General features: G+C 35.3%; 1 protein-coding gene across 3 annotated transcripts in view; it reads left to right on the top strand.

The window, feature by feature from the left end:
* The window catches only part of TMTC3 (transmembrane O-mannosyltransferase targeting cadherins 3), a 302048-nt gene that overhangs the window by 22975 nt on the left and 252753 nt on the right, over positions 1 to 26320 (top strand). For all 3 annotated transcript variants that reach the window (XM_060165029.1, XM_060165030.1, XM_060165031.1), the window contains exons 6-10: positions 387 to 559; positions 6642 to 6894; positions 12006 to 12154; positions 20924 to 21044; positions 22502 to 22613. In XM_060165029.1, the coding sequence (XP_060021012.1) occupies positions 387 to 559; positions 6642 to 6894; positions 12006 to 12154; positions 20924 to 21044; positions 22502 to 22613 (808 nt within the window). The remainder of the gene's footprint in view (positions 1 to 386; positions 560 to 6641; positions 6895 to 12005; positions 12155 to 20923; positions 21045 to 22501; positions 22614 to 26320) is intronic.

The following is a 26320-nucleotide window of genomic DNA, read 5'->3' as shown; positions in this document are numbered from 1 at the left end:
TTATTTTCTAAATGTATTATTATATAAATTGGTCTGTTTACCAATTATGATTACTAAAAATTTGCAAGAAACAAGCATGTTTTGCCTTCATACCCACTGAAAATTTCTTAACATTTTATATTATACCTTCAGTTTTTTAAGGAAGTTTCAATAATGAAACCATTAAGCAACTTGGGAAAGCACACAGTAATACTGTACAGTATAATTAATTATTGGATAAGATTATTGGGCTCAGTTTTATTCATTATCAGCTCCACCATTTGCTCCATGTTGGTTTTATAATTTTGGTCAATTTTTATTTAATCTTGCATTTAGAAAGTATGATAATTGTTGAAAAATTACAGTAAAGTGCTATTTGTTACTTAAACATTTTTTTTCTTTTCTAGTATACTTTGCCATTATTATGTACTACTGCTGGACAGTTTCTTCGCGGAAAGGGTAGTATTCCATTTTCTATGCTGCAGACACTAATAAAACTCATTGTTTTGATGTTCAGTACACTATTACTTGTTGTGATTAGAGTCCAGGTTATTCAATCCCAACTTCCAGTATTCACCAGGTATGATATTCTGGTTCTTTTGTTTTCTTCCATCTTTTTTTTTTTTAACTTTGCATTTTAAGTGATTGTAAATGTTCCAGAAAGTCTTTGATTTACATTGAGGTTTTTTAACAGCTTTATTGAGGTATAATTAATACTTTTTTAAAACCTGCATATATATAAAATGTACAAATTAATAGGTTTTGACATACATGTACACTCATGAAAACATCACAGTCAAGATAATGACCCCCCAAAATTGGTTAAGTCTTCTGTAGCCTTAGTGAGTTTTGTCTACTTGTTTTATTAATTATTGAGAGAAGGATGTTGAAATCGCTGACTATAGCTGTAGATTTGTCTATTTTGCCTTGCAGTTTTATCAGTTTTTGCTTCATGTTCTTTAAAGCTCTATTATAAAGTGTATCAGTGTTTAGGATTGTGATGTCCTCTTAATGAATTGATCCCTTTATCATTATTAAATGAGCTTCATCTCCAGTAGTAGTCTTTACTAAGACATTCATTTTGCCTTATATTAATGTAACCACTCCAACTATCTTTTGTTCGTGTTACATGGTTTATCTTTTACTTTTTAAATCTATCTATATCTTTATTATTTAAAGTAGATTTCTTGTAGGCTGCATATAGTTGGGTCTTCCTTTTTTGTTTGGTCAGATTATCTGTCTTTTAAATGGGGGGGTTCAACTGTTGATAGTTTGTTGTAAATCTACCATCTTGCTAATCGTTTTCTCTCTGTCTTGTCTGTTCTGTGTTCCCTTTTTTTCTCTCTCTTCTTTTGAATTGAGTATATTGTAATACTCTGTTCTTAGCTCCTTGTTGGCTTATTAGCTGTTTATCTTTGCTGTGTATTTTTAGTGATTGCTTTAGGGTTTTTTGTTTATGTCCTTTGCTTATCACAGTTTATCTGAAAGGCATATTATAATTGCAAGAATATATAGTATAAATGTCAGCATATATAGTACAAATATATACAATAAATTTTTATGTAAATATATAAACTTATTATAAATAAGAACTTAGCCTTGGTGCTATTTGCATACATTTTTATTGAGTATACATTGTAAATCTGACAATACATTGTTAACTTTTGCTTTCAACAGTTATCTTTGGAAGAGATTTAAATTTTAAATTCTTTTATGTTACCCCATAGAGTTACCATTTCTAGTGTTCTTCATTTCTTTGTTAGATCAAGATTTTCATCTGGCACCATTTTTCCTTGTGACTGAAGGACTTCCTTTGACATTTCTTGACATGTAGGACTGCTGGTGATGAATTCTTTAAGCTTTTGTATATTAAAAAATCTTTATTTTACCTTCATTTTTGAAAAATATTTCCCGTGAGTGTAGAATTCTACATCGACTGTTTTTCATTCACTAATATAAAAATGTTGCTCTGTATTCTCTGGCTTGTGTTATTTTAAATGGGAAATCTTATCCTTATCTTTATGCTTCTGCATGTAGTATCTTTTTTTTCTATGCCTGCTTTTAATAGTTTCTCTTTATCATTGTTTCTCTTCTTATATATTTTTTTAAATTGAGACATAATTGACATATAGCATTGTATTAATTTTAGGTGTACAATATAATGGTTTTATACACACACACACACACACACACACAAATGACTATCATAATAAGTTTAGTTAACATCCATCATCACACATAATTACAAAAATTTTTTTTCCTTTTGATGAGAACTTCTGAGATCTACTTTCTTAGCAGCTTTCAAATATACAATACAGTCTTGTTAACTACAGTCATCATGCTGTACATTACATCCCCAGGACTTATTTATCTTATAACTGGAAGTTTGGGTGAAGATGGGCAAAAGGTACAAACTTTCAGTTAATGTTTCTTTTATCTTCTTGTTTCTTATGCTTAGGTTAATTGAGCTTTTTAGAATCTGTAGGTCTTACTTTATATAAATTTTGGAAATTACTTCTTGAAATATTTTTTACTTTGCTCTCCACTCTTCTTGTAGGACTCCAGTTACATGTATTTTAGGCTTCTTGAAGTCATACTGATGCTCTGTTTATTCCCCTTCCCTCCAAAGCTATTTTCCCCATTTTCATTTTGGATAGTTTCTTTTGTTGTATCTTCAAGTTTACTAATCTTTTTTCTGCATAGTCTAATCTGCCCTTAATTTTTTCTAGTTATTTTTCATCTCAGACATTGTTTTCATCTCTGTTTGAGTTCTTTTGGGGCCTTTTTTGTGTATTCCATGTTTCTGCATGTTCCAGTACTTTAATGTCTTTATCTACTAATTGTATCATTTGTTGGTCAATTTAGATTGTATAGTTTTTCTCCTCATGGATTGTATTTTTCTACTTCTTCACATGCCTGGTAGTTTTTTAATAGGTGCCATATGTGAACTTTACCTTAATGTATTCCTGTATTGTAGACCATTGTTCTGGGATGCATGTAAGTTATTTGAAAAATGTTTCATCTTCAAGTCTTGCTTTTAAGCTTTGTTTTGGGAGACCACAGTAGCATTTAGGATAGGGCTAATTTTGCTTCCTTGCTGACACAAGACCCTTCTGACCACTCTACCAATAGACTATGAATTATGAGGATTTCCACTCTGGCTGCTGAGGAACTATTCCCAGTTGTATTTGATATTTGTGAATGTTTATCTAATCCTTTCAGAAGGTATTTTCCTAACTGTATTAGTTTTCTGAGATATGATTTAACAAATTACCAGAAACAGAGTGGCTTAAAGCAGCAGGAATTTATTCTCTCACAGTGCTGGAGGCCAGAGTCCAAAATCAAGGTGTCAGGCATAGTTGGTTCCTTCTGAAGGCCCTGGGAAAGAATCTGTTCTGTGCCTCTTTCCTAGCTTCTGGTATTGACATTCCTTGGTATGTTGCTGCATCACTGTAATCTGCTCCATCTTTACCTGGCCTTCTTCCATGTTTGTTTCTCTGTATTTTCTCTTCTTTGTATAAGGACCTCAGTCATTGAATAGTGGGCCCATCCTCATCCAGTATGACCTCACCTTAACTGTAATTACATTGGCAAAGACCCTACTTCCAAATAAAGTCACATTCTGAGGTTATTGATAGACATGAACTTTGGGGAGACATGAATCAACCCACTACACTGTCCCCTAGGTATTTCCCCACATATGTGTGCTGATCAGTTCTCATTAGTACTGGAAGCTGGAGAGAGATCCTCTACAGATCTGAGTTCTCTCTCAGCAGCTTTCTTCTCTCTGATATTCTGCCCACTAATTCTAACCCCCTGGACTTCTAGGGCTCCCAGCTCTATCTTCTCAACTCAGAGATCCAAGTGGATTCCACTCAGGTTCTCTCTTGCTGCACAGACTAAAAACTCTATTGAGGTACTAATCTCTCCAGGTAGGGCTCCCCTCATTTGTTTTTTTTTCCTATCAGGTATTGTCCTTCTTTGCCTGATACTCAGTATATTAAAAGAAGTTTTAGGGCTTCCCTGGTGGCGCAGTGGTTGAGAGTCCGCCTGCCGATGCAGGGGACGTGGGTTTGTGCCCCAATCCGGGAAGATCCCACATGCCAGGGAGCGGCTGGGCCCATGAGCCATGGCCGCTGAGCCTGCGCATCCGGAGCCTGTGCTCCGCAACGGGAGAAGCCGCAACAGTGAGAGGCCCGCGTACCACAAAAAAAAAAAGAAGTTTTATATATATTGTCTATTTTTTAGTTGTTTAAGGCTAGAAGCAAAAGTTTTACTGAATTTTAACAGTCTTCATATCGTTTTTTTCCCTGCTCTAAGATTAGCATTATTCCATTTCACCTTACTTATCTAAAGTTTAAGAGGAAACTTAGACTAGTTCCCTATTCAGTTTTAAGTGACAGACATTACATGCAAGAACTTTTTTTTTAAACAAAAGCCCAAAATATTGTTCATGTTGCTATCCATGATAGTTCATTTCTGGCCCTGGTTAGAATAAATTTTATTCAGATAATTTCTTTTATGCCCAACACATTCTTTGTGATTTTCACATAATTGTCCTTTTTTTCTCTCTCTCTCGTTCCTTTTTCTTTTTTAAATTGAGATATAGTTGATTTACAATGTGTTAGTTTTTGGTGTATAGCAAAGTAATTCAGTTTTACATAAATATATATATATATTCTTTTTTAGATTTTTTTCCACTATAGGTTATTACAAGGTATTAAATATAGTTCCCTATGCTATACAGTGGGACCTTGTTTATCTGTTTTATCAGTATATGTAGTAGTGTGTATCTGTTAAACCCAGGCTCCTAATTTATCCCTTTCCCACCTTTTCCCCTTTGGTAACCATAAATTTGTTTCCTATGCCTGTGAGTCTGTTTCTGTTTTATAAATAAGTTCATTTGTATCATTATTTTAGATTCCACATATAAGTGATACCATGTGATACTTGTCTTTCTCTGCCTGACTTACTTCACTAAGTATGATAATCTCGAGGTCTATCCATGCTGCTGCAAATGGCATTATTTCATTGTTTTTTATGGCTGTGTAGTATTCCATTGTGTAATACTTATCCTTCTTAACAGCATTTTTTTCTTTAAAAAATAATTACTTTTTAACTTCCAGAATTTCTGAGTCTAGCCATGCTAAACTAAACAGCTCATTTAAGCATGATAGTATGGGAAATAAATTGAATTGTAGATAGATATTTTATATTTCCCTCTTCACTAGTTTCAGTGTTTTTGTTCTGTTTATCATTCCTTTCAGAGAATTTGAATCAACTGTTTTCTATCTCTAGTTTTACAATATGAAAATGTGGTTTATAGGTGTGAATGTATTTGTTTTGTATATGTGTGTGTGGATGACTGTATGGGGTATGTTATAAATATATATTTTCCAAATGTAAGCATTTAAAAATGTGTGTGTGTATGTATTTGTGTGTGTTATATAAATTTTATTCTATTACCCTTTGAGGTTGATTGTAATATGATTTGACTTGCTTTGACATGTACTCTTTGACTGCAGTTCAATTATTAAATCACCTATCCTAGATAAACTGTTAATTTTTTAAAATGAACTCTGAAAGTGGATTACAGGGGAAAAGCTTTGTATTCAGTTCTGTTGATTATTTTGAGAATTCAAGTCCTGAGTTTCAAGACTTAGTATTTTTCATATATGTATATATTCAAATATGAAAGTTTAGAAAATATTATTCGTTCAAAAACTGTGTACTTTTTCTCAACCATTTGATATTTTTAAGAAGACCAAGTCAAATAAGTAGTAGAGGTTGATTTTTCATTGGCTTATTCATTTTAAAATGAGAAATAGGGTTTTTAAAGGACTATATGTTAATATAGCCAGTACAATTTAGAACATAGCCTAAAGAAATAAAAATCTGAAATGATTCATTTAAATGTACTTTTAAAAAAATGATTTGACTTAATATGCAGAAAATAGACTAAATTAATGAAATGTACATTTAATGTATCATGGCCTATATAAACTAGGATATAAGCTTATATTAAGTAGAACACAAATAAAATGTTACATAGGTACAGTTACTCCTCTGTACTGGGAATTTGGTTTTTAGCTTTCTAGAAGTCTAAGCAAAGAGGAAAAGCCCATAGGTAATATAGTTTTTTCTGTTCGTGACAAAAGAAAAACATAGTAATTCTTTCTAGGAAGCATAAGTTTTATTAGCACTTAGTGGTGAAAGAAACGTCTCATGTAGGAAAACATTGGTTAGTGTTCTCAGAAGCATTCATAAACACATGCAACAATGAATCTTATAAAACTTTTCTTATGACTTTTAATCAGAAGGTCATAATTTAATGAAAGTGCTTCTGCAGAATGTCATAATATTATAGAATGCATGTCTGAATCATAATAATAAACTAAAAATAGATCACCTGCTTGCCCTTCAAACAGTTCTTCATAAATATCATTGCTCTCAACTAGGCATTTCATAAAGGTTAGACAGTTTGAACTTTGGCAAGAGTCTGAAATATCCATAAAAATATTTGTCTTCGGTTTAACAAGATTACATGTAGAATATTGCTTTTATTATTGTTGTTCAGTACTTTATTTATATCTGTTATATATTAACTTTGTGTTTAAAAAATGTTTTAGTTTAAATAACTTTCTTTTTCATTCTTTACACAGGTTTGATAACCCAGCTGCTGTAAGCCCAACTCCTACAAGGCAGCTAACTTTTAACTACCTCCTTCCTGTGAATGCTTGGCTTTTGTTAAATCCTTCAGAGCTCTGCTGCGATTGGACCATGGGAACAATACCACTTATAGAGTCATTTCTAGATATTCGAAATCTTGCCACATTTATTTTTTTTTGCTTTTTGGGGGCTTTGGGAGTATTCAGTCTCAGATACCCTGGTAATTCCTCCAAGACTGTTTTAATGGTAAGAAAGTTTCTTAAATTTTTAGGTGATATTATATTCAGTTTATTAATTAAGAGTGCCTTTAATTCATCAAAAGCATCTTTAAAGAACTACTGTCTTTCTTTGTTCATGTCATCCTAATTTATGAACTTATTTTAGGTTATCCTAGAATTATATATCAGAATTTGACTAATGCTGCACATTCAGCATATGAAACAAAGAGTGATTATGAATTTCCATAATTTGATGGGAACTCTGAAATCATGAAGCATTCTTTTTAGCATCATTTTTTTTAATATATTTCTTACCTTTACCCAACTAGATTATACACTCTTTAAAGAAATGAGTCATATTATATACTTCTTTGTTTTCTTGGCACAGAGAAGAGTGTCAGGTAAGATAAGCAACTAGAAATACATAGCTCTTTATTTTTCATTAGCAAGACTTTCATTACTCCCTGAGGTTTTTCTTACTGTGTTCAGAGAACTCTGATTAAAGTCTTTTCTTGTTTTTCTGAGATCTGTTTCTTTGTAATTTTCTTAACTCTGCCCTCACATCTTACTCATAATAATTCTGTTGCCTCTTACTTTAAATTATGGAAGAAGATAATAATCTTTAACTTTTCTTGAGCATTTACTATATGCCAAAAAGTGGTTTTAATACTTTGCAAATATATTATTTCTGGCTGCAGTCACTAGATTCAATTATTCATTCAATAAAAATTTTTGATTTTCAGCCTATGTAGCAGGTAGCATTTTAGGCACTGAGTATATGATAATAAAAGGAAATACAGGGTCCCCATTTCTAGAGAACTTGCATTCTAGAGAGATTTGAAAGAATATAGAGTTTGAAAAAAGAATATTTACTATTCTTTTTGGACCTGTTGAGTTTGAGGTACCTATAAAACAATATGATAGAGATTTCGAATAGCACTTTGTGTCTGGAGTTCAGTGGCGAAGACTGAGCTACACGTAAAAATTTGATTGATTACCATAGAGAAACTTGATAATTGCCGTAGAGATAGTAATTGAAACCAGGATGTGGAGAAGAAGGCCTATGGAGAGGTTATAGAGCAGCCTTTCTCAACTGGGATTTTGTCATATTTCTTAGAGATGGTAACTAGCTGGCACCGTTCTAGGTGTACAGAAGTTAATTCATACACATAATGCATGCCTTAGAGTATTTGGTCTTAATTTTCCCTCAATAAATAGTTGAAGGGGCTTTATAGAATGAAAGAGAAGAAGCCTATATCTAAGTCTTGAAAAGCTTCCACATTACATACCATATAAAGGAAAATGAACCTAAATGGGAGGTACACGAAATGTACAGAAAGGAAAGTGTTTCAAGAAAGAATGGTTAACACTAACAGCTGCTGTCAAGTAGAGAAGTGAGACCAGTTGAATTTGACCTCTTTTACGTATATTAGTTACTTAAATGAAATTTATTTCTGTGGAGTGATTTGATTAGGAAGTGAGGAAGTGAAGATTGCTAGTGTAGGTAACCTGTAGGGGTGATTTAACTTTGAATATTTCAAAGGATGAGACAAGCTTGAATTTCCTAACTTAGGAAAGACAGCCAGTCAGGCAAGGGCTTCAAGTATAATAAACTGCTGATCTTCTGTAGGGCTTGGGGGAAGCACAGAGATCTGGAATTGATGGACCTTCAGAGTCTGGAGTGGGTTGATGGTGGGGGAAGACTATTGCTTGGTTGGCATGTAGAATCACTTTCATTGGAGCACTCAGTTGGCTGTCTCTTTCTGACACAAAGAGATATCACTAATGGGTTGGCTTACAAAAACATTCATTGAGTTGAAATGTTTATATCACTAATGGGTTGGCTTACAAAAACATATTCATTGAGTTGAAATGTTGATTAAATGAGGTTACAACCAATTACTTGTTGCCATGGCTCCAAAAATCTTTTCCTAAGAGTGTGGGAACTTGTTTTATACTTAAGGGGCATAATGAATTGGGTAAGATAACTTAAAGATGTGTTGTCAGAAGAGAAGATTTTTAAGGTTGGAGAGGCAAGAGCATTTTTAACATAGGTAGAAAGTTCATAAGAAAGTGATTAAGTAAATGAAAGAAGAGATGATTGATAGTGAGATTAGAGGTATAGAGCTCAGGTTTGGCCTGAGATAGATGGAGACACCACTTATGGTTACAGGAAGGATGGAAATGAACATGAATGTGGATGTTGGTAGGTTTAGTAGCGGAGAATTGAAGGAAATCTTGTTTTATTGTTTTAGTTTTCTCTGAAAATTTGCAAGTGTGGTCACCTGCTGAAAGTGACATGGGTCAAAATTTTGAGAAAGGTAGTCAAGATTCAAAATAGTCAAAGAGAGTGGGAGTGAGCCTACCAAAGAAACCTAGGAATCCTCAGCAGTCTTAAGGATCAATTTGAAGTTGATCACGAGTTTATGATGATATTAATCTATTTTGCTTTGGGACTTTCTAGTAGTGCTTTTGCTGCTCACATAAATAAAGACGAAGCATATATGTGGTAGAATACATCCAAAGCTGGGGTTCTAACTAAAAGAAAGGCAAAAAAGGAGGGGTGGGTAAATACACAGAGTTTTGGCAAATAAAATAATGATTTGTGTAGTTCAAGCTGAATGAAAAATAGGATATTGCCAATGAAATAAACATACTTATATTAATTAATTACATTAATTATGTTTTATATGTATAAAAAAGGAACACTTGTGACCTTAGGTATAACTGCTTTAAGTATAGTCCTAAGCATACATTTTTTAAACTTTTTTTAATTTGAAATATAGTTGATTTACAGTATTGTGTTAATTTCATAGAAAACAAACTTATGGCTTCCAAAGGGAAAGGGGAGGGAAGGGTGGGATAAATTAGGAGTATAGGATTAACAGGTACAAACTACTATACATAAAATAGATAAACAACAGGAAACTATATTCAATATATTGTAATAACCTATAATAGAAAATAATCTGAAAATATGTATAAAACTAAACATGCTGTTTTTTAATGGTGATAATTTTCTGAAGATCTCTGAACAAGATACATAGATCAAAGGAGTATCTCAAGTACCAGATACCACGTTAAGCACTTATTAAATAAGATGTCATATGTATCTCAACAATATTAGTAAGTAGTTATTAATCCCTGATTTATTTATAATGAAATGAAGTCACGAGGTGATATGAATAGTTTTCCTTATGTTATATAACAAGAAGTGAAACAGATTTGCCTTCAAACTCTTGGCTTATTCCACTACCATCCTTCCTTTTTTTTTTTTTAATTTATTTACTTATTTGTTTTTATTTTTGGCTGTGTTGGGTCTTCTTTGCTTTGCGCGGGCTTTCTCTTGTTGGCGGCGAGCAGGGGCTACTCTTTGTTGTGGTGCCCGGGCTTCTCATTGTCATGGCATCTCGTTGCAGAGCATGGGCTCTAGGTGCGCAGGCTTCAGTAGTTGTGGCACGTGGGCTCAGTAGTTTGCGGGCTTTGCGGGCTCTAGAGCACAGGCTCAGTAGTTGTGGTGCACGGGCTTAGTTGCTCCGCGGCATGAGGCATCTTCCCGGACCAGGGCTCGAACCCATGTCCCCTGCATTGGCAGGCAGATTCATAACCACTGCGCCCCTAGGGAAGCCCCCTCGTTCCTTTTAAGGAGAGTTTACATCACTGGAAGAAGGATATTATGTTCGTTACAGTAAACTTGGTTGGCATACGTTAATAGAGAGCATACTAGAACTTCTGAGTAAGTTAATCATTGAGACATTTCTTATTCAAAAAACAGATTTTTTTGAGAGATGGTTTTTCTTTTTTGTGTAGCTTACGCATCAGTCTGTGATGCATCTTTGGTTGAATTTAAAACTTTTAATTTTTTCCGGTGAAATTGCCTTAGGGCATCCATGAATTAATAGGGAATATATTTTTTTTTAAAGGATCATGTATTTAGAAACAAATCTCTGTTTCACAGCTAGCTGGTTGTTTTTAAATCAAGCATTTCTGGGAAGTGGAAAGTGAATTATGCACTCTTAATGTTTTACCTTTTTGATTAAAAAGAAAACACTAAAATTTCAGACATATAAGTTGATATGATACTGAGCAATTTGATGGTAGTGCTTTTCTTCAGATTCAGTCTTTTGTATTATTATAAGTTATTAATTTGTGATTCATGGAGAAAGTATTCTTTTCACTGTATTTACATTTCTACATCGATTTTTACTAATAAAGTATAAAATAGGCATTCCTTCCTCTCAAACTGTTGGAGGACTCTCAAACTTCTGAAGTTTATTCCATTAGGTACTATAAAACAAATCAGGGTAATGAAATATGGAAGCAGATGTCCATAGAAACAGATGTCCTAATGACAACCAACTTTTTTCTTTCCATAAGTTATTTGTGTGCTAGTTATTTGTGTCTTATCTTTTGTAATGGCTTTGTAATTGGAAACCATATGCCATCCCATTTTCAAAATGGCAAAAAGTCTAAGCATTTTGTGATGTTTATTTCTAACACAGTGTACAGCGTTAGAATTTTAGAAATTCTTATAGAATAAAAGACTGTTGATTTAAAGGGACCAGGTTTATTTTTATACATATACTAAGTCTCCATTAATTGTATGTGACCCATCAGAATACTATGCAAAGTAACGCTGAAGTAATGTATAGAAGTAGTCTACTGTCTTGTCTGAAATGTACCTTATCAATTTCCAGTATTACAGATAGTAGTAAAATAATAAAAACTGATATGTTTGGCTATTTTATCAACCTACTATTTGTAGTTTTATTAAAACCTAATATATTTTACTCTCAATTTATTTTTACCACAAGCACATAAGTTAGATATATAAAAATTACTGTTTTTTATTTTAGATATATTTTCAAAAAATATTTTTTATTTATTGATAATTGAATGAGCCTTAGGTATAAGTTCTAGCATTCAAGAAGTCTTCATTCCACCTTGCTGACATACCTCCTCATGTTTGTTGTTACCATCCTTAAGCATCCTTCTTTATGTTTAAATCAGTATCCATTATAGTATTATTAAAAATGGTCCACCAGTACATTATCCAAATTCAGTGATAAAATATTTGGATTTGACTGTTTATGTGCATATATTTTTTAATTTAATAAAATGTCTTTTTTTTCTTTGTAGGCACTTTGTTTAATGGCATTACCGTTTATTCCTGCATCAAACCTTTTTTTCCCAGTTGGATTTGTTGTTGCTGAGAGAGTATTATATGTTCCTAGCATGGGGTTCTGTATTTTGGTAGCCCATGGATGGCAGAAAATATCAAACAAAAGGTGAATTAAAATGTTAGTGCATTTAATGCTTATTAACTATAGAATTCAGTATGATACATTTAAGTATTTAAAATGTTTATTTAGTTTTTATGTCATATTTTATACCTTCTTGTTTTTCACATTGACAGTCTCCTCATTGTCTGTAATTCAGGTTAGGAAAGCTACATGACCCCTACCTCATCCTGTGGTCTTCCTCATATTTATATAATTTTATTTTACAGCCTGAGACATAACAAACTTTCAGTCAGACCCAAATGCAAAATAGAATATTATTGAGACTAAAGTTTCAGGTGATCATTGCTACTTCCATATGCAGTGAACTCAGATAACAGTCTTCTTCCCTAAGTGAGTTATATCAGGTTAATATATGTAAAATGCATATAGAAGGCAATCTGTAATTTCTTGCTTCATCGTAACCACCATGTCCTAATTACCTTAAACCAATAGTTAAGGAACAGGATAGTCACTATCTCCTTTTTCTTACTTTCCAGTCACCCTTCAACCCACAGAATTCTGACTTCTCTCTACGTCACTTTACTAACATGTAACAAATTTCCTCTCATAGCTAAATCCAGTCAATGCTTTTATTTAAATTTTATTTCCCTGGCATGTATAAAAAGTCTCAGTCCTGATTCTCTTCCACATTTGTTCATTTCTGCTCAGTTTTCAGATTCTCCCTGCTGCACCTGCTCTTTAAATATTTTTTATTTCTCAGAGTTTTACTAATAGCCATTTTCCTCACATTGCATGTTCTCCCTGGATGATCTCATCCATGATTACAATTTTCAATGCCATCTACCAAACCTTTTCTCTTAGCTTCTATCCATATATCCAGTTATACTCACTACCAATTTTGGAGTGCCTATCACGTACCAAGTCCAGGATACACTCTTTAGATTTTTCTCATTTAATCTTGACACTCCTTAATTCCATTTTGCACATTTGAAAATTGAAGCTCATACAAGTTACCTGAATTACACAAGACCATGCAGCTAGTCAACAGCAGAGTCTTGATTCAGATTTACACCTGACTACTTCCAATGTCCATGTTCCTTCTGATCCACACACTATTATCCTGGTTAAGTGGATCTATCAAAATGAAAGAAATTGAACTCTGTTACTGAGACAAAAAGCACAGACTCAGAGAACATTAATACTATTAATACTAAATAAGATCATAGGGATTATTGAATTATAACCATCATTTTAATTTTTTTAAATTTTTTTGAATTTTATTTTATTTTTTTATACAGCAGGTTCTTATTAGTTATCCACTTTATAGATATTAGTGTATATATGTCATCGCCAATCTCCCAATTCATCACACCACATCCCCCATCCCCACTCCCCACTGTTTACCCCCTGTTGGTTTCCATACGTTTGTTCTCTATATCTGTGTCTCAGTTTCTGCCCTGCAAACCGGTTCATCTGTGCCATTTTTCTAGGTTCCACATATATGCGTTAATATACGATATTTGTTTTTCTCTTTCTGACTTACCTCACTCTGTATGACAGTCTCTAGATTCATGCACGTCTCTACATATGACCCAATTTCGTTCCTTTTTATGGCTGAGTAATATTCCATTGTATATATGTACCACATCTTTATCCATTCATCTGTCGATCGGCATTTAGGTTGCTTCCATGACGTAGCTGTTGTAAATAGTGCTGCAGTGAACATTGGGGTGCATGCGTCTTTTTTTTGTTTTGTTTTAATGCAAATTTAATATACAGTAGTTAAATTAATCATTTTTCTCAGTTTTTTTTAACATCTTTATTGGAGTATAATTGCTTCACATTGCTGTGTTAGTTTCTGCTTTATAACAAAGTGAATCAATTATACATATACATAAGTTCCCATTTCTCTTTCCTCTTGCGTCTCCCTCCCTCCCACCCTCCTATCCCATCCCTCTAGGTGGTCACAGAGCACCAAGCTGATCTCCCTGTGCTATGCAGCTGCTTGCCACTACCTATCTATTTTACGTTTGGTAGTGTATATGTCCATGCCAGTCTCTCACTTTGTCACAGCTTACCCTTCCCCCTGCCCATATCCTCAAGTCCATTCTCTAGTAGGTCTGTGTCTTTCTTCCTGTCTTGCCACTAGGTTCTTCATGACCATTTTTTTTCTTAGATTCCATATATATGTGTTAGCGTATGGTATTTGTTTTTCTCTTTCTGACTTATTTCACTCTGTATAACAGACTCTAGGTCCATCCACCTCACTACAAATAACCCAATTTCGTTTCTTTTTATGGCTGAGTAGTATTCCATTGTATATATGTGCCACATCTTCTTTATCCATTCATCTGTTGATGGACACTTAGGTTGCTTCCATGTCCTGGCCAGTGTAAATAGAGCTGCAATGAACATTTTGGTACATGTCTCTTGTTGAATTATGGTTTCCTCAGGGTATATGCCCAGTAGTGGGATTGCTGGGTCATATGTTAGTTCTATTTTTAGTTTTTTAAGGAATCTCCATACTGTTCTCCATAGTGGCTGTATCAATTTACATTCCCAACAACAGTGCAAGAGGGTTCCCTTTTCTCCACACCCTCTCCAGCATTTCTTGTTTTTAGCTTTTCTGATGATGCCCATTCTAACTGGTGTGCGGTGATACCTCATTGTAGTTTTGATTTGCATTTCTCTAATAATTTGTGATGTTGAACAGCTTTTCATGTGCTTCTTGGCCATCTGTATGTCTTTTTTGGAGAAATGTCTATTTAGGTCTTCTGCCCATTTTTGGATTGGGTTGTTTGGTTTTTTAATATTGAGCTGCATGAACTGTTTATATATTCTGGAGATTAATCCTTTGTCCGTTGATTCATTTGCAAATATTTTCTCCCATTTTGAGGGTTGTATGTGCATCTTGTTTATGGTTTCCTTTGCTGTGCAAAAGCTTTGAAGTTTCATTAGGTCCCATTTGTTTATTGTTGTTTTTATTGCCATTACTCTAGGAGGTGGATCAAAAAAGATCTTGCTGTGATTTATGACAAAGAGTGTTCTTCCTATGTTTTCCTCTAAGAGTTTTATAGTGTCCGGTCTCACATTTAGGTCTCGAATCCATTTTTTTTTTTTTTTTTTTTGCGGGCCTCTCACTGTTGTGGCCTCTCCTGTCGTGGAGCACAGGCTCCGGACACGCAGGCTCAGCGGCCATGGCTCACAGGCCCAGCCACTCTGCGGCATGTGGGATCCTTCCAGACCGGGCCATGAACCTGTGTCCCCTGCATCGGCAGGTGGACTCTCAACCACTGCGCCACCAGGGAAGCCCTCTAATCCATTTTGAGTTTATTTTTGTGTATGGTGTTAGGGAGTGTTCTAATTTCACTCTTTTACATGTAGCTGTCCAGTTTTCCCAGCACCACTTATTGAAGAGGCTGTCTTTTCTCCATTGTATATTCTTGCATCCTTTGTCATAGATTAGTTGACCCTAGGTGCGTGGATTTATCTCTGGGCTTTCTGTCCTGTTCCATGGATCTATATTTCTGTTTTTGTGCCATAACCATATTGTCTTGATTACTGTAGCTTTGTAGTATAGTCTGAAGTCAGGGAGTCTGATTCCTCCAGCTCTGTTTTATTCCCTCAGGACTGCTGTGGCTATTCAGCATCTTTTGTGTCTCCATATAAATTTTAAGATTTTTTTGTTCTAGTTCTAGTAAAAAATGCCAATGGTAATTTGATAGGGATTGCATTGAATCTGTAGATTGCTTTGGATAGTATAGTCATTTTCACAATATTGATTCTTCCAATCCAAGAACATGGTATATCTCTCCATCTGTTGGTATCATCTTTAATTTCTTTCATCAGTGTCTTATAGTCTTCTGAATATGAGTCTTTTGTCTCCCTAGGTAGGTTTATTCCTAGATGTTGTATTCTTTTTGTTGCAGTGGTAAATGGGATTGTTTCCTTAATTTCTCTTTCAGATTTTTCATCATTAGTGTATCAGAATACAAGAGATTTCTGTGCATTAATTTTGTGTCCTGAACTTTACCAAATTCATTGATTAGCTCTTGTAGTTTTCTGGTGGCATCTTTAGGATTCTCTATGTATAGTATCATGTCATCTGCAAACAGTGACAGTTTTACTTCGTCTTTTCCAATTTGTATTCCTTTTATTCTTTTTCTTCTCTGATTGCCGTGGCTAGGACTTCCAAAACTATGTTCAATATAGTGGTGAGAGGGGACATCCTTGTCTTGTTCCTGGTCTTGCAGGAAATGCTTTCAGGTTTTCACCATTGAGAATGATGTTTGCTGTGGGTTTGTCGTATATGGCCTTTATGATGTTGAGGTAGGTTCCCTCTGTGCCCACTTTCTGGAGAGTTTTTATCATAAATGGGGTGTTGAATTTTGTCAAATGCTTTTTCTACATCTATTGAGATGATCATATGGTTTTCTTCAATTTGTTAATATGGTGTATCACATTGATTGATTTGCGTATATTGAAGAATCCTTGCATCTCTGGGATATATCCCACTTGATCATGGTGTGTGATCCTTTTAATGTGTTGTTGGATTTTGTTTGCTAGTATTTTGTTGAAGGTTTTTGCATTTATATTCATCAGTGATATTGGCCCGTAATTTTCTTTTTTAGTAGTATCTTTGGTTTTGGAATCAGGGTGATGGTGGCCTCATAGAATGAGTTTGGCAGTGTTCCTTCCTCTGCAATTTTTGGGAAGAGTTTGAGAAGGTTGGGTGTTAGCTCTTCTCTAAATGTTTGGTAGAATTCACCTGTGAAGCCATCTGGTCCTGGACTTCTGTTTGTTGGAAGATTTTTAATCACAGTTTCAATTTTATTACTTGTGATTGGTCTGTTCATATTTTCTATTTCTTCCTGGTTCAGTCTTGGAAGGTTATACCTTTCTATGAATTTGTCCATTTCTTCCAGGTTGTCCATTTTATTGGCATAGAGTTGCTTGTAGTTGTCTCGTAGGATGCTTTGTATTTCTGTGGTGTCTGTTGTAACTTCTCCTTTTTCATTTCTAATTTTATTGATTTGAGTCCTCTCCCTCTTTTTCTTTTTTTTTTTTTTTTTTTGCGGTACGCGGGCCTCTCACTGTTGTGGCCTCTCCTGTTGCGGAGCACAGGCTGTGGACGCCCAGGCTCAGCGGCCGTGGCTCACGGGCCCAGCCGCTCCGCGGCATGTGGGATCTTCCCGGACTGGGGCACGAACCCGTGTCCCTTGCATCGGCAGGTGGACTCTCAACCACTGCACCACCTGGGAAGCCCTCCCTCCTTTTCTTGATGAGTCTGGCTAATGGTTTATCAATTTTGTTTATCTTCTCAAAGAACCAGATTTAGCTTTATTGATGTTTGCTATTGTTTTCTTAGTTTCTATTTCATTTATTTCTGCTCTGGTCTTTATGATTTCTTTCCTTCTGCTAAGTTTGGATTTTGTTTGTTCTTCTTTCTCTAGTTCCTTTAAGTGTAAGGTTAGATTATTTATTTGAGATTTTTCTTGTTTCTTGAGGTAGGTTTGCATTGCTATAAACTTCCCTCTTAGACAGCTTTTGTTGCATCCTGTAGTTTTTGGGTCATCCTGTTTTCATTGTCATTTGACTCTAGTTATTTTTTGATTTCCTCTTTGATTTCTTCAGTGATCTCTTGGTTATATAGTAACGTATTGTTTGGCCTCCATGTGTTTGTGTTTTTTACGTTTTTTTCCCCTGTAATTCATTTCTAATCTCATAACGCTGTCGTGAGAAAACATGCTTGATATGATTTCAATTTTCTTAAATTTACTGAGGCTTGATTTGTGACCCAAGATGTGATCTATCCTGGAGAATGTTCCATGCACACTTGAGAAGAATGTGTAATCTGCTGCTTTTGGATGGAATGTCCTATAAATATCAATTAAATCTGTCTGATCTATTGTGTCATTTAAAGCTTGTGTTTCCTTATTAATTTTGTTTGGATGATCTGTCCATTGGGGAAGTGAGGTGTTAAAGTCCCCCTCTTTTACTGTGTCACTGTTGATTTCCTCTTTTATAGCTGTTAGCAGTTTCCTTATGTATTGAGGTGCTCCTATGTTGGGTGCATGTATATTTCTAATTGTTATATCTTCTTCTTGGATTCGTCCCTTGATCATTATGTGGTGTCCTTCCTTGCCTCTTGTAACATTCTTCATTTTAAAGTATTTTGTCTGATATGAGTATTGCTACTCCAGCTTTCTTTTGATTTCCATTTACATGGAATATCTTTTTCCATCCCCTCACTTTCAGTCTGTATGTGTCCCTAGGTCTGAAGTGGGTCTCTTGTAGACGGCATATATATGGGTCTTGTTTTTGTATCCATTCAGCAGGCCTATGTCTTTTGGTTGGAGCATTAAATCCATTCACGTTTAAGATAATTATCGATATGTATTTTCCTATTACCATTTTCTTAATTTTGGGGGGTTTGTTTTTGTTGGTCCTTTTCTTCTCTTGTGTTTCCCACTTAGAGAAGTTCCTTTAGCATTTGTTGTAGAGCTGGTTTGGTGGTGCTGAGTTCTCTTAGCCATTGCTTGTCTGTAAAGCTTTTGATTTCTCCATGGAATCTGAATGAGATCCTTGCTGGGTAGAGTAATCTTGGTTGTAGGTTTTTCCCTTTCATCACTTTAAGTATATCATGCCACTCCCCTCTGTCTTGTAGAGTTTCTGCTCAGAAATCAGCTCTTAAACTTATGGGAGTTCCCTTATATGTTATTTGTTGTTTTTCCCTTCCTGCTTTCAGTAATTTTTCTTTGTCTTTAATTTTTGCCAATTTGATTAATATGTCTCTCGTCTTGTGTCTCCTTGGGTTTATCCTGTATGGGACTCTGTGCTTCCTGGACTTGGGTGGCTATTTTCTCTCCCATGTTAGGGAATTTTTCGACTATAATTTCTTCAAATATTTTCTCAGGTCCCTTCTCTCTTCTCCTTCTGGCACCCCTGTAATGCGAATGTTGTTGTGTTTAATGTTGTCCCAGAGGTCTCTTAGGCTGTCTTCATTTCTTTTCATTCCTTTTTCTTTATTCCGCTCCACAGCAGTGAATTCCACCATTCTGTCTTCCAGGTCACTTATCCGTACTTCTGCCTCAGTTATTCTGCTATTGATTCCTTCTAGTGTAGTTTTCATTTCAGTTATTGTATTGTTCATCTCTGTTTGTTTGTTCTTTAATTCTTCTAGGTCTTTTAAAAATATTTCTTGCATCTTCTCAATCTTTGCCTCCATTCTTTTTCCGAGGTCCTGGATCATCTTCACTATCATTATTCTGAATTCTTTTTCTGGAAGGTTGCCTATCTCCACTTCATTTAGTTGTTTTTCTGGGGTTTTATCTTGTTCCTTCATCTGGTACATAGCCCTCTGCCTTTTCATTTTGTCTATCTTTCTGTGAATGTGGTTTTTGTTCCACAGGCTGTAGGATTGTAGTTTTTCTTGCTTCTGGTGGATGAGGCTGTCTCAGAGGCTTTGCAAGTTTCCTGATGGGAGAGGCTGGTGATGGGTAGAGTTCAGTAAAACTTTAATCTGCTTCTCTACTGATGGGTGGTGCTGGGTTTCCTCCCTGTTGGTTGTTTGGCCTGAGGCCACCCAACACTGGAGCCTACTCAGCTCTTTGGTGGGGTAATGGCGGTAATGGAGGTCTCCCGCCAAGGGGTACTTCCCAGAACTTCTGCTGCCAGTGTCCTTGTCCTCACGGTGAGCCACAGCCTCACCCTGCCTCTGCAGGAGACCCTCCAGCACTAGCAGATAGGTCTGGTTCAGTCTCCTATGGGGTCACTCCTCCTTCCCCTGTGTCCCAGTGCACACACTACTTCGTGTGTGCCCTCCAAGAGTAGAGTGTCTGTTTCCCTCAGTCGTGTCGGAGTCCTTCAGTCAAATCCCACTAACCTTCAAAGTCTGATGCTCTAGGAATTCCCTTCCCGTTGCTGGATCCCCAGGTTGGGAAGCCTGACGTGGGGCTTAGAACCTTCTCTCCAGTGGGTGGACTTCTGTGGTATAAGTATTCTCCGGTTTGTGAGTCACCTACCCAGCAGTTATGGGATTTGATTTTATTGTGATCGTGCCCCCCCCACTGTCTCATTGGCTTCTCATTTGTCTTTGGATATGGGGTATCTTTTTTGGTGACTTCCAGTGTCTTCCTGTTGGTGATTGTTCAGCAGTTAGTTGTGATTCCAGTGTTCTCACAAGAGGGGGTGAGAGCACATCCTTCTACTCTGCCATCTTGAACTGATCTCTGCATAACCATCATTTTTAACTGAGAAATTCAGTCCCAAGTGATTAACCTAAAGCTATATAAGTAATTTGCATCTATTTCATAGAGTTAATTTTACTATGACTTTTAATAAATAATTCTACTTTAAAGTGTAAAATTCTTCAAGAATACCGTGATAATCTGTGGTGTTTATTGTAAAACAATAATGTTTTTAAATATAGCCGGGGATAAGATTGACCCTTTATAAACACTACTAATATGGAAGTTATAGGTAAATGGTACAAAAGAACTCTAAATATAAAAATTCACAATTAAAAATTGGTTTTATCAATTTTTTGTCATTAAATCAAAACAAAATTTTTGAAATAAAGGCAAATATTGAAATATTTAATGTAATTGAAGAGTGAAGTATAAGTGTATAAGTGTTCATAATATTTAATTTTTTCGGTGTTGTTCCCTCTCAAGTTGGATGATTATTAGAACAATCCCTAATCTTTAGAATAAATTCAAACATTATATTTAGAGATATTTAGCATATTTCTTACCTCTGTTTTGGTGATGTAGACAATGTTTCTTTTGTTCTGCTTTTTTTTTTCTTAAATAGTGTATTAAAAAAGTTATCCTGGGTTTGTCTGTCTATGGTGATACTCACTCATGCCTTAAAAACACTCCATAGAAATTGGGATTGGGAGTCTGAATATACGCTGTTTATGTCAGCCTTGAAGGTAAAGTATTATTCAGAATATGTCATCAATTATTTCTTATAGCCATCCCTGATACAGTGTTTTAACTTTACTTTTAACTAGGCAGTTAACTGTCAATGTTAAGTACTTCACCACAAAATTAATAAAAAGAATTTTTTCTTTGTATAATATATACCATAACTAGTGCCCTGACTAGTGCTTAGGTGTATGTCTAGAGCATATGTGAATAATTGCACAAATGCTATACCGTTGTTAGACACTCAAATGATAAAATGTTTAAATATGAATGCTTTTGTTTCATTGGTTCTTAAGGTGTACCTTTTTATTTATTTAAACCTTTTAACATCTCTGAAATCAGAATAAATCTTACAGTAAAAGGCATTTTACAATTAATTAGTGACCTTTTTTCTTTCTTAATGGTACCTAAAATAATGGTGAGCCTTATAATTGATGGCATCTTAGATTGAATGAAATAAAATACATGGCAAAACATGGTGCCCTTCCATATGAAGAATAACCAATGGTTATAATACTGTAGGAAAGATAGGAACTGACAGAAAGGAGTGATAACTGCATTTTTATAGAATGGGCAGCATAAATGAGAATAAGTCACAAAATTTGTTTTCTGCAAAAGTTATAAGCAGTGATTTTTTTTCAGATGCTCCCTGTCTTCAAATCTCTGAATTCTTAACTTCCTTTTGGCTGTTTCTGTGCTCGCCAGGGTTCCATTACCATAATAGACTACATAAATAGCTTTATGTCGAGCCTCAAAATAAGTCATCAGTGCAGTGTTTAAACATATTCACTTGTTCAAATTCTGTCTTTCCCAAAAGAACATAAATAATAGAGCAGGAGTTTTCAAACAGTTCTATGTTTTGATGAAATAAAAGTTTTAGTAAAATTTTAACATGTAAAGTAGATAAACTGTGGTTTTAGTATTTTAATGTTGAAAGGGAGGAGAGGGTAAACTTCATGAAGCAGTGTTCTTTTGATTTCTTCCTTATCTCCATGGAACACTCCATTCCTAATAATATACCAAACAGATATCCATGTTAATTGGAGTTGTATGTATACATACATAGACACATATATATACACATTTTTTTTCTGGAAGAAATCGGAATGATTATTTTCCAGTTTTATTGAGATATAATTGACATATAACTTTGTCTTTAAGGTGTACAATATAATGATTATATGCATGTGTGTGTGTGTGTATAAAATGACTACCAGAATAAGTTAACATCCATTACCTCATATAGTTACAGTATTGTTAACTATAGTCACCATGCTGTACATTACATCCTCAGACCTTACTTATCTTAAAGCTAGAAGTTTGTACCTTTTTACCCACTTCATCTGTTCATGGACATTTCTATGGAGTACTCCATTCCTAATAGTATACCAAACAAAATCTGTGTTAATTAGACTCATTTTTTTTAATTTAACTAATTTCTATCTGTACTTCCATATTTAAGGTAAATAAAAATAATGCCAAATTATGGAATAATGTGGGTCATGCTCTGGAAAATGAAAAGAACTTTGAGAGAGCTTTGAAATACTTCTTACAGGCTACCCATGTTCAGCCAGGTAAGCATTATTAACTAATAAAGCTATTGTGGTAGTTTATTTTCTTTTTAAAAACATGATTATATTTGTGGAAAATAGGTAGAGTTTATTTTCAAGCTTTATTCCAACTGACTGGAATGGTACAGTGTTTGGTGCTGGCTTATTTCTGAAATGGATTTTATGTTAGGGCTATTTATATCAGACATTTAAGGAGTCTTTTTTAAACAGAGTTGTTGGGTGGCATTGATGAGCAGTTTTAGTGAAGGGATAGATGCCAAAGCTTGATAGTGAGTTTAAGAGAGTGGGAGAAGAATAATTGGAGACAGTTGATACTAAAAACTCTTTTAAAGGGTGTTGATAAGAAATGTTGGTGCCGAGTATGGGGTCAAGAGAGGATAGTAGGATGATGTTTTTTTTTGTTTTTTGGGAATTTTAGGGGTTTTGTTTTAAGGTGAGAGAAACAAAGCATGTGTGTGACTAATCCATTGAAGGTGGGAAAAATAATAATTCAAGGTGGGGAACCGAAGTACTGGGTCAATGTCCTTGAACAGATGGGAATAGATAAATAGGATCTAGTGCTCAGGGTGAGGATTTCATTCAGTCAACTGAACCAATAGTTAACCTATGTTAACAGGGAAAGCAGAGTGTAGAGACATGATATAGGCAGGTGAATAATAGATGAATAGCTTCTGGAAGTTGTCCTTTGTTTGCTTCTGTTTTCTCAGTGAAACAGAAAGTAAAATCAATAGTAGAGTGTGGGGAATGGAGAGGAAGTGCTGGAAATCTAAGACCAGGAGAGGGTCTGAAGTAATCATCTAGGACATAGCTTCACAAACTTTAATGTACCTGTAAATCACCTGGAGATCATATGGTTCATGTTCTGATATATAGAGATTTAGAGTAGGGCTTGAATTTCTGCATTTCTAGTAAGTTCCTAGGTGATACTTAGTCCATGAATCACGTGTTGAGAAACAAAGATCTAGGAAAATGTGTAGAGTAGGAAAATACGGTATGACTGTCAAGCAGCTCTAACACCCTACTTGAGCTTAGCAATACTTAATTACAATTAAACCAGTTGATGTGGTTAAAAGTTTTCTCCCACTACTTTATAAGTGCAGTGGTACAGGCATGGAGAATTTGGTTAAACAGGATTAGAATTTTGTCAGATGTGTATTACTAAACAAAGGGATAAGGGAATATTGAGACACAACCTAAGCTGGTTATGAAGGGATGTGAGAGAGGATGAAAGATGAGGAAAAGGTGATCAGATCAGTTGTTTATAGATCTGAAAAATTGTTGGTGTCTGAGTAAGGTCTAGCTAGAGCATTTTTAGTTTTCAGTGTTCCAGGATATGTACCAAACGTGGCCACCACCTACCAAGTACAATCATTACTTTCCATTCAGTATGATGACCAAAAAGTACTTCCCCACACACACATTTCTAAATATACTTGGAGGGGTGGGGAGTGGTGGGCAGTGCCCCCTGTATTTCGACTAGATATGACTGTGGCCATTGAACTGACTAGTTAAAGGAGAATGGAGGTGAAAATTATTGGAAGAAAGGATATCAAGGCAACTATTGGAAGATACATCTATATAGATTTTGAAATTACTAAGAATTTTGACAACTGTGTGATGTTGGAAAGAACAAGGAACCAGGAGCTATATATGAGATCGGTGACTGCAATAAGGAAGGGTAGTGGATAATAGAGTTTAATGATCTGAAATTCAGAGTTGAGTGATTTTAAGGAATTACAGAGGTCTGGAAGTGGTAAGGATCAAGGAGGACACCTAACTCCAGGCCCAGTGTTGCAAGAGATAAGAAAAAGACCACAGTCACCACTTGGAAAAGCTGCCAGTGTCCCCAAGGCAAAGCCAAATTCCTATTAGAGAATGTTGTAGAAATATATAACTGATGGTCTAGCTATCTTTCCAATTTTATCTCTCCTGGCTCTTCATGTAGTTTAGTTTTTCTTGAAATCTAGGATACATGTCATGAGCTTCCTCACCTCTTTGCATTTTTTCGTGTTCTTTCTTGAGCCTAGAATTCCTCCCTTCTCCTTTCCTTCCCATTCACCTACCACACCCTACCGATCTTTTGCAACCCATCTCACATGGCTTCTTTTCTAAACAAAACAAAAAAATCCTCCTATCTTTCCAGTTAGAAGCAAATATTTCTCCTCTTTAAGACTCCTTACAACTTTTGTATCTTTTCTGTGATATTTGTTATTTAAATGTTCGTTTAAAATATTTATTTAAAATATCTATGTATTTAAACTGAGGAGCTTCCTAGGGGCAGCATGAACATCTGATTCATCTTCATAGTCCCTGCGTCATCTAGCATAGTCTTAACACACAGTCAGTGGTCACTAACTGTGGCAGTTTCAATTCATTGCTTTCTGAAGCCTTTCAGGTTCATTCTGGGAGTTTTTAAAAAGAGAAGCAACGTCATCTTTATGTCAGACACACAGGGACCTGGAGACTTAGAAGATGATATTTAGGCCCCTTCAGCCCTATCTTTCCCATTTCTAAGTTGGGACAGTAATTTCTATCTCATTGTATTGTCAGGACAAAATGAAATTGTGTTGGTGGGTGGGTGTGATTGTGGATGTTTGGTTTAAAATCATTTTTCCTCTCGTTGTCAGTTGTCACTTTTGGCTGTTTTTAAGATACTTACTTGGGGCTTCCCTGGTGGCGCAGTGGTTGAGAGTCCGCCTGCCTATGCAGGGGACACGGATTCGTGCCCCAGTCCGGGAAGATCCCACATGCCGCGGAGCGGCTGGGCCCGTGAGCCATGGCCGCTGAGCCAGCATATCCGGAGCCTGTGCTCCGCAACGGGAGAGGCCACGACAGTGAGAGGCCCGCATACCGCAAAAAAAAAAAAGATACTTGAACCTATCTCCTTTAGTTAGTATGACTTACCTACCATACTTTCAAAATTGCAGTCTCTAATAAACAGTGGGCTAGGAAAACAGGCAAATCATTTTATTACAATTTATTATGAAAAAGTACATAATCTTGGAAAAATTGAATTTGTCATTCAGAGACTTCTTGGCTCATTCTGTGTTTTTCAGCTGTGTTCTTCATAGATAGATTTGACAGCTAAAACGACATGTATGTAAGGAAGGAAATCAAGAGTCTTTTTTGTCCCTGTTAGATATACAGTTGGAGATAGAACTATAAGTCTGAAGATAAGGGGAATGGTCAAGACTAGAGATAAAAATTTGAAGTAACAAGCATATAGATGGTATTTAAAATCCTAGAACAGTAGAGGATCACAGAGAGCAGAGATTCTTAACATTTAAAGTAGCTTAAAAAAAAAAAAATTCAGTCTGAAGGCTTTTTTTGCTTAGCCAGAATAAGAATATAAACTATACAATGGTCGCTGACCAGGCAACATGAATGACATGTTAGACAAACAGTTGATTACAGTCTTTTGTTTGTTTTGGGTTACAAGTTTTTTTTGTTTGTTTTATTTTTATTATTTTTTTTACAACTTTATTGGAGTAAAATTGCTTTACAATGGTGTGTTATTTTCTGCTTTATAACAAAGTGAATCAGTTATACATATACATATGTTCCCATATCTCTTCCCTCTTGCGTCTCCCTCCCTCCCACCCTCCCTATCCCACCCCTCCAGGTGGTCACAAAGCACCGAGCTGATCTCCCTGTGCTATGCGGCTGCTTCCCACTAGCTATCTACCTTATGTTTGGTAGTGTATATATGT

The sequence above is a fragment of the Lagenorhynchus albirostris genome, chromosome 11, assembly GCF_949774975.1.
Source record: "Lagenorhynchus albirostris chromosome 11, mLagAlb1.1, whole genome shotgun sequence".
In the NCBI taxonomy this organism is placed as follows: domain Eukaryota; kingdom Metazoa; phylum Chordata; class Mammalia; order Artiodactyla; family Delphinidae; genus Lagenorhynchus; species Lagenorhynchus albirostris.
The sequence above is the reverse complement of the archived record's forward strand: the minus strand, read 5'-3'. Positions and strand labels throughout refer to the sequence as shown.